This window comes from Electrona antarctica (genome assembly GCF_951216825.1).
Source record: "Electrona antarctica genome assembly, chromosome: 15".
Classification (NCBI taxonomy): Eukaryota; Metazoa; Chordata; class Actinopteri; order Myctophiformes; family Myctophidae; genus Electrona; species Electrona antarctica.
Genome location: NC_136796.1, coordinates 18,420,364 through 18,433,905, shown reverse-complemented (window position 1 = coordinate 18,433,905; position 13,542 = coordinate 18,420,364). Strand labels below are relative to the sequence as shown.

Here is a 13,542-nt window from a genome sequence, read left to right as displayed (position 1 = left end):
TCCTGTATCTTCTCCTGTGTCTGTCATCACGAAGTCTGTCAACCTTTTTCCTATCAGGGTTGTTGTAGAAACGCACGTGTTGTGTAGTGGATGAAAGCTAACAAGACATGTATGACATATCTACAGAGGCGTTGCAGTATCTACAGTTACTTCTTCTATACTAGGGCATAGCAGCGGCGGACATTTTGTGGTTCCACAGATAGAAACCCCATTGATTTTCCCATAGAGATTCATATACAGGTGAATCTTGACCATCAAATATTTGATTGTGTCAAAACATATTTGAAATTCGCAAAAGAATATAGTACAGTATATCTCTGCTGTCGGGCAGAAACCAGCTAACTCGAAAATGTAAACATTTTTCAGGGGGAAAAAAGAAAAAAAACATTTAGCTCAAGTGGAGTAACTGGAGTTTTGTCCATCATTGATAAGAACAGTTGACAATGGATCTCCAAACTAATTCAGAGGGCTAAACCAGCTAACTGGGGGGAACCTAGTCCAGTCGGTCCTTGTTCCGCTGCGGATATCTGGTGTCCCACTTCTGACATCAATGTAACGTTTCACGCAACGAGCTGGAATCGAACCCCAGTCTCCAGCTTGGCAGACCGGCAGGTAACGGGCAACGCCAAGAGAGCTAGCTCCCTTGGAGGAGCAAGTCACGGCCGGTCTTTTGGGAAATCTATATATCTGTGGAACCACAAAAATGTCCACCTCTGCTACAGTACCCTATTGGTTTTATTTTGTGTGAATATTTATATTCGGTATAATGCACTTCACCGTTCTGGGTGCACAGTGACTCATCTCATCCTTACTTTTTTCTCTGTCTGCAGGTTCCTTCCTGATGGTCAACTCGTCCCAGCATGCCGCGGGGCAGCGCGCTCAGTTGCTTCTGCGCCCGCTCAGCGAGAACGACACCCACTGCATTCAGTTCAGCTACTTCCTGTACAGCCGCGACGGCCACAGTCCCGGGGACCTGCAGGTCTACGTGCGCGTCAACGGTGGTCCGAGGGGCAGCGCCGCGTGGAACATCTCTGGCTCCCAGGGACGCCAGTGGCATCAGGTGGAGCTGGCCGTCAGCACCTTCTGGCCCAGCGAATATCAGGTGAGCATCGTGCCACAGTTCCTCCCACACATTCTTCTTTTTTCCTAGTGGAAGAATATCACCTCCCACACTATGGCATGTTTGTCACAGTTCCTCTCTCAGCACAACATTGTTTGTCATAAACACTCAATAGTTGCATAACTACCGTGGATATTTATAATTCCCCTGCATGCTGCAGCTTGATCGATATCCACTGTGTTCTATGTTCGCCACACTTATTACGTCTATAATGTAGCTTGTAGGACCATGATGGCTGGATGGAGCCTTGAATCCGCTCATTACGGCCAATAATCTATCTCCTAGTGCCCCTGGTTGACTCGTGTACAATATCACCCCACCTCAAACAAGCATTAATGAGGAGGCAACGACTGATATAAGGCGTTGTGGGAGTGTGGGTTTGCTGATCAGTCAATTGACCTCAATTTCATGTGGTTTTCTTGTGAGGGTTGTGTGGGTGGGGGGGCTCAGTGTGTTGAACGTTTGCTTCCATAACCTCGCTGCACTCTGGGCCTCATCTCAATAAATCAAGAAGCAGTTAATAGTTAATGAGATTAGAGGGCTTCATGGATCGATGCAGACAGCCGCCTCTGCTACTATCCTCCACTCTCTTGTTCCGTGCAAGAAGCCTCACAAACAACCAACATGATTTAAACTAAAGTAATGATTTTCTTCACTTCAGAAGTTTAGCCGCCACGTTGCAGCTGTAGGAGAGGCGGCAGGCAGAGGCGGGCTCTCTCAGGAGGGGAACGCGATCATTAGAATATCTCTCAGACAAATCCAGGCTGCTCGGGGCGGAAGTCACTCCACTTCTTATCTGCTGTAGTCTGAGGAGTCCACTGCACTTCACTCTCCTTTTATCCCTTGATGCTAGTTTACTAAGATACACTTTAGCTTGGTTAAGCTTTTATTTTTCTTGACATTAATGTTAAACGACCAGTTTCTTCATATAATTCATTATAATATGTGACCAGATTTGACTGAGAACAACCTCCAGCTTTTCACCAGAGGAGAAAAATTAGTTCATTGCACAGGCAGACTCTTCACATACTAGAGCATGTCTGAAATAAATGTCGGAGCTGAAATCGACATGGAAATATGAAATATATGCTTAAACATGTAGCTAGGTGTAACGTGCGTGCGTGCGTGCGTGCGTGCGTGCGTCCAGCGATACTGCAGCTGTTCATACTTACATAGGGACAGCGACACACATACTCCAAACTTAGGGACACACGCGGCCAGTCAGACCAGGATTACGGCATGTTTATTGTAAAGGTACCTACCCTAAGGGACACGGGAGAACATGCCAACTCCACACAGAAAGGCCCCAATAGGGTATGATGCGGAGGAGAGAACACGACAGTGCCAACAACCTATGCACTCTTGTGTGACTATTTTCCTTGTTGTTTAATGACTTGAGCCAAAACTTCATTCATATTTTGCACTTGTAAATCACTCTGGATGAGCGCTTTCGCTAAATGCCTAAATTGTCAATCGGAGAGTCAGATTTTGCGACGGAAGTATGTCCCATCAACACCTTATCCCTGTCCTCTGTAGGGCTGTCAAGTAAACAACATTTAAGGTGACAGTTAATTGGCACATAAATAATTGCGAGTAACAATTTTATTGTGTTGTTGACATTGAACGGTGGAACATATGAATACAAATATTTGCCTTTTAGGTTTCATAATCAAACGTTGCACGGGGAAGCTATGACAAATAACTTAAATATATAAAGAAATTAATGACATAATGTATTCATATATATTTAATACTTAAATAAGGTAAACATATGACACGTTGTAAGCTTGTAGATCTGCTATTTCTGCTTTTTCATTTATATTTTAGAATTTATGAAATTTCAACATGGAAAGTATTATGACAATTGTGCAAAAATAATTGCGATTATCTCAAATAATAGTTTAGGCCAGGGGTATTCAACTAGATTAGGCCGGGGGCCACAACTGTAGAATGATTGTGGCCCTGCAGTGCTCTAGTCTAGTCTAAAGTAACTGAAGTCTCTCATTTGTCTCCAAAAGCCCTTGAATATGAATATGTATTATTATGGTAATATCACACTTCATATCGCACACACCATACCTGTAACCTTCATTAGCCCTCTTGTTTTTCCCAGAATTAAAAATTGAATACCACTGGTTTAGGCGATTATGTAATAATTGTGACAGGCCTCGTCCTCTGATGACAGACGGCCAACGTGGATATGTTGTGTAAGCAGATTCTTGAATGTCTTCCTGCGGTGCACACTGGCACAGGACAGATTGTGTATCTGGTGAAATGGGGAAGGTGTGAGGCAGGTAATGAGGCAGGTAAAGTGGTGCGTCTGCATGAGGATCTTTGTCAGTGTGAGCTGTGCTCATAAATCCTGTCCCTACAGGGACCATGTGAGTCTCCTCTGTGAAGGGAGCACTGATCCTGTGCCTCTGTTCCTCTACTCTTCCTCCCCTCTAGAGGTTTCATATGGATGTTTCAAGACCCATATTCATCTTTTAGTTAGGCTGTTGTTGGAATAACCAATCTCTCAGATTAGAGAGGAAGCAGGTGATTGTGTGTGTAGGCTTTCACATACAGTACCACTCGTTGGGTGGTGGTGGTGGTGGTGGTGGTGGTGGTGGTGGTGGTGGGGGTGGGGTGGATGTAGCCTGGCTAATAAGCCAGACTCAAATCACACTGTCGTGTGGTATTTGAGTCTGGGGATGCTGTGTATGGATCTTGTTTCCCGGGGGGCGGGTTCAAACATTTTCTCTTTGACGCAATTGGTCAGAGCTACTGTCAGTCAAAGGTCTCAAGCATTGAACGTCACTGTACCAAAGCCCGCCCATATTGCATACCGTGTCCCGATTGGCCACACCAGTTCTCTGGTGTAGGAAATGGGCGTACAATTGAGCCTCTCCAGACCGTAATCCGCCGGCAGGCAATTTTTTTTTGCCAACGGCTGATTTGGTCTGGCTTATTAGCCAGGCTAGGGTGGATGCAGTTGTAGATGAAACACAAACAAGTAAATCTAGTAATCAGAGACTATCAGTGCCTCCTGCAGGGCAAGCAGACGGCCAGAGAGATAACATTGATATTGGACAGAGATCAGAGGTGCTGCTGGACGGTTTACATTTACACACAGAGAAGCAGAAAGAATGGCCTCCTGCCAGACACGCTTCCTGCTGATTGAATGCAGGTTTGAGAGTCTGTCATGAAGAGGAGCTTGCATGCAGGGTTAATATAGGTTTTGAGTGTGATGACTGGAGGTCAATGAGTGTGTATTCTCTCTGGGTCGCTGTTCAACTCACCTCTCACAACTATTTGGCTCACAGCAAAGAGAAGATGAAAAGTTTTACTTTTTTAAACAAGCTTTATTAAACAAAGCAGCCCCTGGAACCCCCTCAAGAACCCCTGGGGGTCCCTGGAACATTCATTGAGAATCACTGGTTTAGGAGACATACTCTATGGGTTGAGGAGGATCAATACAGGTTGTCTCGTTCTAACCCAACGGATCAATTAACAGAACTCTGTTGCAATCTTTGATCAGCTCCACTCCTCAAATGTTTGCGGTGCAAGTCGTTAAATTAATTCAACTGTTGGTTTAGATCAGTTGTCTCCATGTACCAATTGAAAACGCTATCGTTACAGCGCATGCAGATGTAATGAAAACCAAAACCCATAAATATTCATTACTGTACAAATCCTCCTTTTATTGCATTGTCTCTGCTGCTGCTGCAAGCCTACGCTGGTTTTCTGTAATCTTTCTTTAGGCGATCGGAGAAACATGAGAGGACACATTGTGGAGTATGTCATACCACTCCAACAATTATATGCAATTAAATGTCATGATGGAAACATGATGTTGCAGCTGGATGCTTATAAAAATCAACTTTTGTTTTCTTCCTTCTTTTTCTTGTAACTTTATATCCCATCCTCCGATCCTTCTATGCCACCATTCCCTCGGTACAGAAACTCTCCTCATACCAGAAGCCAAGGTGGTTGACCTGACATGACTGATTTGGAGTTTGATATGATTTTTTTCCTTCTTACCACTGTGATCATGACATCTACCTCTTCCATCGGTTTCGATAACTTTGATTGGTCCATCACAGTCGTGTCTGGGAGTGTTATGGAGTCCCAACCACTTTCATTGGTCATCCTGTTGCATTAAACGGAGGCGGGCAGAGCCTGAAGGATGAAGCATGACATCACCATGAACCTCAGATATTCTCATTTTGGATGAATGTACCTCCCACTTTCTTCACAGCAATAGATTTTGCTCCTCGCCTTCTGGTGTGGGAATTGGATTGAAGGGAACTTGGCTATCGAATATTAAAGATCCTATCGGGTCTCACGAATAATCCATGCAGCTTAGACACCCACTCCATCTCCGCTACCTCCACATCTCTCTCCTTCTGCTATGCCAGATAACTCTCCAGTATCCCCCCCCCCCCACACACACACACACACACACCTCTCTCTTTCTCTCATCTACTTTTCTGCATCATTCTCCCACTCTGTGTTCTGTGTCATCCTACTTACTCTTTCACATGCAGTGAACAAGTATTTTTCCCGGCCTGTACAGTATGTGTGCTCTGATATTCATTCTGTGACACACAGTCACACTCGGTGGCACTTTCCCACAAGTGAGGGCCGACGCAGATGGGCTTAACGAGGGTGGGTCAAGGCGCTGAGAAGAGGGAATCGATGGCAGCGGGGTCCGTGACTTGTGATTTATTGAGGGGCTAAGCGAGCGGTCGTCTCTAATGGCCACCACATGAGAATGAAAAATACACATCAATTAGGAAGGGAGACAGCCTCAGTCTGTATCCATCTTGCCGTGGCCTTGTATGGTATTGATTGGCCCTCGGGCGCTGCGGTATTGTCTACAAATGCAATACGTTGCTCGCCTGAGCACATGATGGCACAATATGACTTTCACTAGGCTTGACTGCATAGCAAGCTGATGGTTGTGTGAGTGTCCTGAAGCAAAGCTCCTTCTTCATTTGTGGCAAGATTTGACCCAGGCAGAGTACTCAAAGGTTTTCTTTTATGCCACCATCACAATCCTGAAATACCAAGGTATTCACATAAATACCAGGGTGATTCACATAAATGTCAACTCTTAACCCATTAAAACCGGCAAAGCATCTGTCCTTTTAGATTTTAGCTATATATAGACCAACCCGGAGAGAGAGAGGGAAAAGGAGGTCGAGTGAAGCGCTGCCGACTTGGCTGGTCCTGGACGCTACATTCCTAATTACCTCTTCATGGATCAAATCAACACCCAGGCAGTATAAAAGCCTCTGTCCTCCTCATTTCCCTCATAGACTCTCCCGGGGAGGCAGGCTGGTGCGCGGTGCTCGGTAAGACCAAACCATATTCCACACAACACAATTCCACGTTATATGATGAAGTTAGTAATTGTTGTTTCTCACCTCACAGGACCACCGTACCACTGCATGGTAAATGACCGTTGGGCTCTGAGGCTATGGCGCTTTTCCCCCTAAACCCCCACCAGTGACTAATGAGTGATATGTGAATGACTTCTTACCTGTCCACCTGAGGAGAGACCACGGTAGCCCCCCCATACTTATCGGTCGACAGCCCTCCGGGCCCTGTAAGAAATACGAGACAATGCATTAATTTGACTATTGATTTATTTACGTTTTGAGAACAGAAGAAACCTAAGTTTAAACCTAAAATATCTAAGAAGAAAATACGAAACTAAACTTACCTCCTCGGATCTGCTGGCTCCTCCGCTGGCTCCTCCGCTGGTCCTCTCCGTCGCTGCCCCCCAAAACATTGTCAAAAAAGGTCTCTGTGGTTAATTTATTAACCACCACAATATTTTTGAAAACGGCCATTTGTTACTAGTGAGAATAATCTTACATTCCAGCCGGAGCATAACAAAACAAAGACAGCAATTTGTTTTTGGTAAAAAAAATATATAATCCATACTATTTGGGTCCTATTCCAACCACAGTAGGCCTCCTTTACTTGTGACAATGTTACCTATTTGGGTTCTATTTTGCACAACAAACTTTCCGATGATAAAGTGGCATCACAAAAGTCAATCAAAGAACACGACTTTTGGGGAGGATATCCTCGTTTATGAACAGGAGTGCTCTGAGGACTCTTGCCGGAGCCCTCGTCCAGCATTATTTTGAAAATACTTGCACGTCACGGTCATAGACTGTAAAAGGTCACGGTACATGAAGCATTGCCAAGCTGCTGAAGACTAAACTGCAAACCTCCCCAAAAAATAAGCTTGCAAGGTTTTGTTTTTCAACTTGCACCCCATGTCCTAACCCCAGTCCACTTCATTAGGCTAGGATGGCTCATGGTGGTAGTTTCCCCATTCTCAATGAGTCTGGTTTTCAAGATACTCAAAGGAGCAGTTCTCAAGTACTTGTAAAACTACTTCTCCAGAGTAGAGAATGCTTACCAGTGGGAGTTCCTCTGACCTCGTTCTCCCTCAATAAAAAAGGCATTCCACTATGCAGACACAACACAGTGGACTGCTCTACTAACAGCCCTGAAAGACCATTCAAATTGGACTTGGATGAATTATTGCTGTCCCCCAGCCGTTTACTGTAAGCCCCCCAGGGCTGTTAATAATTAATCTGTATATTTAGATGTCTGTATTGTTGCTGTGCTTGCTTTTCTTGTGTTGTTGTTGTTTTGTCCAGTTGTTTGAGTGCTGAATGCTAAATGGACCACAATGCAAACAAGCCCCTGGTTTTTTTTGTCATCCATTTGGCATATTTTGTAAATCAATCAATCAATCAATCAATGCAGAAAAACTGCATTTCAATGGGATATCCTCCCAATAAAGTCTGTAATAATAAATAATACTTTGATGAAAGGGTTTGTCAAGCTGCGCCACATTTATTGTATTTCATTGGTTGTGTGGATTCACTGAAACCTGATCGTTTGGGCGAACAGCAGGATTTGGCCTCTGCTGACTTTAATGACAGCTTGTAGATTGACTCAGTGGGAACCTCCACTTTGGTGCACTGCATGTGTTTGGCTCTGCTGCTTGAATGAGGGGACATGTGATTCATGCGGCTGCTGTGATTCATACGGCTACTGTGAACGTTTGGAGAGAGAGAGCAATAGATTGACATGTTTTATTGTGTGTCGTTGAGTGTATAGAGTACCGAAGTCCTGACGTCGCTCGTTCATCCCCTGGGTCGCGGAAGTTTCTCTATGGAGAATAACATTGTATAAACTAAAACGAAAAAACAAAACAAAAAATATACTGTAACTGTCTCATTGATATTGTCTGGGAAGTTTATCGTTTAGTTATTCTGGAGGTAACATTAGCGTATTCTCGGCGTCAGTTGATGCTTCATATCCATGAGTCAAACCGTTGGGATCATCTGTTTATTTTTGGAACACAATTCGTATTTGAAAAAAAAAATCACACCTGTGTGAAGTGAGGGGCACTCTTATCATCATACATCATCGCATTCTCGCCAATCACAATTGGCCGGAATGAGGACTTTTCTGTCCCCACTTTTTATCCTCAAGTCCAATATTAGCTCTTGAACCCCCTAGGGCTAATCACTTGTGGTGTCCTCAATTCTCTGTCCTCACTTTTTATCCTCAATACGTACAGTACATTGCTCAGCCAATCAAATCACAGCTATGGGGTGCTCAGCCAATCAAATCACAGCTATGGGGTACACACGCACACACAAAGCTGGGCATAGGAGGGGCTAGCCCCGGCATAGGCGGGGCTAGCCCCCCCCCCCCCCCCCCCCCCCAAAAAAAAAGAGAATGAAAATCATGACCCAGATAGTACAGTATGTGTTAACGTCATACTATTATAATAGAGCACAGAAGTGCTCTATTATAATTCTTAATAAATTAAACTTGAAATGTAGACTGTACTAGTTACATCAGCATATGTACATTTGATTATAACAAGTTCCATCCTAATGATTAATTGGGTAAAATAATTAGGGAAAAGGTAAGTTTCATGAGTCTTACAAAAGCTTTAGGTTCTGCTGGAGATTTAGGCAAAGTTAGCCCGAGAAATGCAAAACACTGCAGTAATGGCATTACGCTAAGTGTCCCAGTTCTTCTCAAAGTTAGCTCCATCCCTGCTCATTACTGACTTCTACCGACTTATAGTACTCACTATTTAATCATATTAATTATGTATTTTCTCATATTTCTTTGCAGGTTGTGTTTGAGGCGACTGTTTCGGAGGAGCGTCAGGGCTACATGGCTTTGGATGACATCGTGCTGTTAAACTACCCTTGTTGTAAGTACCCCCCACACCCTGTTAAACTACCCCTGTTGTAAGTACCCCCCCACACACCCTGTTAAACTACCCCTGTTAGTACTGTAAGTACACCCCTAAAACCTAAGAACACTCACTAAACTGTGTGACCCGTTTCACAAAACATAGATAGCACATTAGCGTTGGGGACCGCAGGCATTTTGTTTACTAAATAAATAAAATCGCACTCGTGTGAAGTGAGGGCCGCTCAGATTTTTGGGGGCATGTTGCATGCAAATTCCGTTGAAATTTACTGCCCTAAACAAACATTATAGTCCATAGAGTTGGCTGGCACGAATGACATCATAACTATCCTAAAACGTTTCTAAACAAACCAAAATTGTGGAATACCTTGTATTTCGCCAACCAACAACAGTGCAGAGGGGCGTCGCTCCACATTTTGTGACATCAGTGTTCTCCGCTGTGTTCTATCGGGGAGGAGGAGGGCGGACACACAGATTGGTGAACCAATAGGCTGTTTTTGCTGGCAAATTTGAATCCACCTCTCTAGACCAGATTAATTATCAGATATCCTGGATGAGCTGCCTAAATGCTCGCTCAAATACTCTGATCCTAAACATCAGGCTAGAGGACTGACCCACCCACACATGTTTGAAGGCAAATTGTATGGAGTATCAAAAACGCAATCTGGCAAAACAATCTGAGATAAATGGATTCTAAACAATCTGCTCTACTGGAGGTGGACGGCTGGCTGACTTTTGACTTCCGGTTATTTCCTGTTTACGCGATCGCCTAGCAACCGAGAGCTATTCAGACGGTTGGTGAACCGCGCGATCAAACATAATCATTAAAAATGTAAAAAGACGCCAAAAGACGTTCATGCCGGGGGGCGCCATTGAAAAAAAGACGTCCAAAGATGTTCTTGGCCTTGAGTGAGTTAAGAGCTGCTAATGCAACAATTGTGGGTTACGTCTTGTCACACTGTTTACAGTGGAGATGTTTTTACCCCCAACGTGGACACGCTGGTGTGACTTCAGAGAAGATATCACAGTGAAACTCTTGTCACACTGTGAGCAGTGGAAGGGTTTCTCTCCCGTGTGGATGCGCAGGTGACCCTTCAGAGCACTCAGCCGACTGAAATTCTTCTTACATTGTTTACAGTGGAATGGTTTTTCTCCGGTGTGGAGTCGTTCATGTGTCTGCAGGTCACTCAACTGAATGAAACTCTTGTCACAGTGTTTACAGCGGTGGGGTCTTTCTCCGGTGTGGAGACGCTGGTGTCTCCTAAGGGTGTACATGAAACTGAAACTCTTGTCGCAGTGTTTGCAGTGGTACGGTTTTTCCCCGGTGTGGATGAGCAGGTGTCTGTTCAAATCGCTGAACTGACTGAAACCCCTGTTGCACAGTTTGCAGCCAAAAGGTTTTTCTCCAGTGTGGATACGATGGTGTCTCTTTAAACTGTCTAGCTCGATGAAACCCTTGTCACACTGTTTGCAGTGAAAAAGCTTTTCTCCAGTGTGGATAAGCTGGTGTCTGTTCAAGTGACCGGACTGACTGAAACTCTTGTCACACTGTTTGCATATGTGAATTCTCTTCTTTCCTCTGTGCAAGGTAACTGATGTCACTTCTGCCGGTGGAGTTAAAGTCTCGGTAAGCTGCTGATGACTGGACGGTCTTGGTTGATCTGCGTCCCCTTGTTTCTGGCCGGGTACGGAGTTGGTCATTTTCTGACAGGCTGCCGAGTGGATCTGTCGATTCCTCATCGGTTGGCAGTTGTGGCTCATCTTTGTCTGTTTTTGGAGGGAGAAGGGTGCGTGTACACTCACGGAAGACCTTGGTCTAGTTAGATTTGGATCTCTCGCTCCTTCCAAGGCACTTGACAGAGCAGACGGTAAAAACATGCTAACTGCTCTTTTCATTTCTCTTGTTAATGCCCGTCGCAACTCTGTGTGCTCTGCTTTAAACTAAAGTAGAGCTGTCTAGGTGCTCGCGTCATCAGTATGACATCAGACATCAGACAGTATGACATCAGTATGACATCAGAAAATAAGGAGTTTAGACTGGACAAAAAAATACTGAATGATCCTCAACATCAGGCACACCTTATAGAGGTCGATGACCTCTGGCCTGAGCCAGTATCAGAACCCTGTTTGATGGTCATTGTCACATGGCTCACAAAACCTTTTGTGCCTACTTTGGTATAACAATCACGTTTTGGCAACAGTGATATTTAGCATTTTGTGCCACAACTTAAGAGCGCAAGTTAAAACACGTATTACTTGCGCAAGCAGATTGCGCAAGTATTGTGGTCGGCTGGACCAAAAGTGATATGTATGTATGGTATGCATACCCCTAATTGGCTGTTGATGGTGACGTAATTAAGATATGTTTCAATGTTGGGTGGGTAAAAGGTAACGTACCATCTGTTTTAACAAATATTCCATGTCTAATAAAAAATAAATGTCTCACTCTTGTGTGAAATAGAGTGCAGGTACTTAGGAAAATGAACCTTGTTCTGCATCTCAGCATCATCCATTAATATATCCTGTTGGATAACATCCAACTGAGCTTTGAGCTGTTATGGAGATGGGAGCGCCTGGCCTAAAAACTCATTTTGTGGTATTTTTTAATAGCGATGTAAAAGTAATTGGGGTTGCCGTTGAACTCCAAAGTAGTGCGTGATGCCTGGAGAGTAAAACATTTGGTACTGCATGCTGCTGAGTGTGTCTCCGTTAGACATAATTGAATGTGCTGTATGTAACTAAGTGGTTCTGTTTGTCTACAGGATGTCTGTCTCTGTCTGGGATGTTGACAAATGCCCAGGGCCACTGAATTGAATCCACTTTGACACATACTGTATGGAGGGTATTGCAATTTAGTTTGGCTATAAGTTGCTTGCTGCTGAAAACATACAAATCCAAACAATCTTTAAAGCATAAATACAGCAGATACATAATCTGCTGTATTTAAGATACAAGACACTGTACCCTTAATTGCTCCCGATGTGCTAGTTGGTGCCTTGCACGGTTTCCGCTGCCATCGGTGTATGAATGTGTGTGTGAATGGGTGAACATAATGCACAATCTATGTAAAGCGCCTTGGATAAAGGCGCTATATAAATGCACCATTTACCATTTAACATATAGAGGCAATGAAGTTATTGGGAGCTCCAAACTTGCTACAAGTTCTATTCAGCAGAGTGTTCATGTTGTTGTTGTTGTTGTTTGTTGTTCTTCCACAGACAAGGTGCCCCATTTCTCTCGGCTGGGCGATGTGGAGGTCAACGCTGGACAGAACGCCACCTTCCAGTGTGTGGCTACAGGCAAGACTGCTGAATCAGAGCCTTTCTTACTGGAGGTGAGATTAAGAGACAGAGACCTTCAGTCTGATGAGTTTACTTGTGTTTTTAAGGCCCTAAATGGCCCAGCGTGACTAAGCTCGTATCTGCTGACTCCTAACTTACAGGATTACACTTCGTTTGACTATGTTCCACAGAGAATATTATTGTGGAGTTTGTTGATTACTTTTAATGCAGTAATGGCCTTTTTTCCTTTCTTTCTTTTTTAGGTATTAATTAGGTCTTAAAAGTTATTAAGTAGTCACTTCGTTGTCACTTGGGGGACCCTCCCACAAGCATGTGGGGGGGGGGGGGGCACAAAGTTCCAGTGTCAAAAACACAATTAATTGACTAATTATTTCTATAACAATAATTGTCAACTAGAATGTGACAATGGTGACACCCACGTTACAGCACTTCAGTGGAATGAGAGCTATTATTCTGCGCCTAAATTATCGTTCAAAAGCAAAGTACAATTATTTGTCTTCTCATGGCTTTGCTCATGTGCTCACCATGAAATGAATGTTTTTGCTTTTGTTGTGTGTCAACTGTGCATGGGCTACCTACCGTACTACTAAAGATCTCTCTCAAGCACAAAGTTCTCATTCGGCATGCTACAGTATGATGCACTTGATTTAACCTATTATTTGATAGACACTAATAACTTACAGCCTCGTTACCTGTCACCGCAGCAATTTCTCCCAACTCCCTACTTTTCTCATTAGGAGGAAAAACAATTGAACATAGAGATTTTTCACAACCCATTATTTCCTTCTGTCTCTGCATTTGTTGTGCGGGCGTCTGTTTGATCGTTGATGCAGTGTGGTGTGAGCCAGCTAATTGACGCTCTCTCTTTGA

At 44.0% G+C, this 13,542-nt stretch overlaps 1 protein-coding gene across 2 annotated transcripts in view; it reads left to right on the top strand.

Annotated features, from left to right (window-relative positions):
- Positions 1–13,542, top strand: part of LOC306938455 (receptor-type tyrosine-protein phosphatase U-like) — a 177,354-nt gene that overhangs the window by 92,739 nt on the left and 71,073 nt on the right. For both annotated transcript variants that reach the window (XM_079522643.1, XM_079522642.1), the window contains exons 3-5: positions 831–1,102; positions 9,287–9,368; positions 12,589–12,704. In XM_079522643.1, the coding sequence (XP_079378769.1) occupies positions 831–1,102; positions 9,287–9,368; positions 12,589–12,704 (470 nt within the window). The remainder of the gene's footprint in view (positions 1–830; positions 1,103–9,286; positions 9,369–12,588; positions 12,705–13,542) is intronic.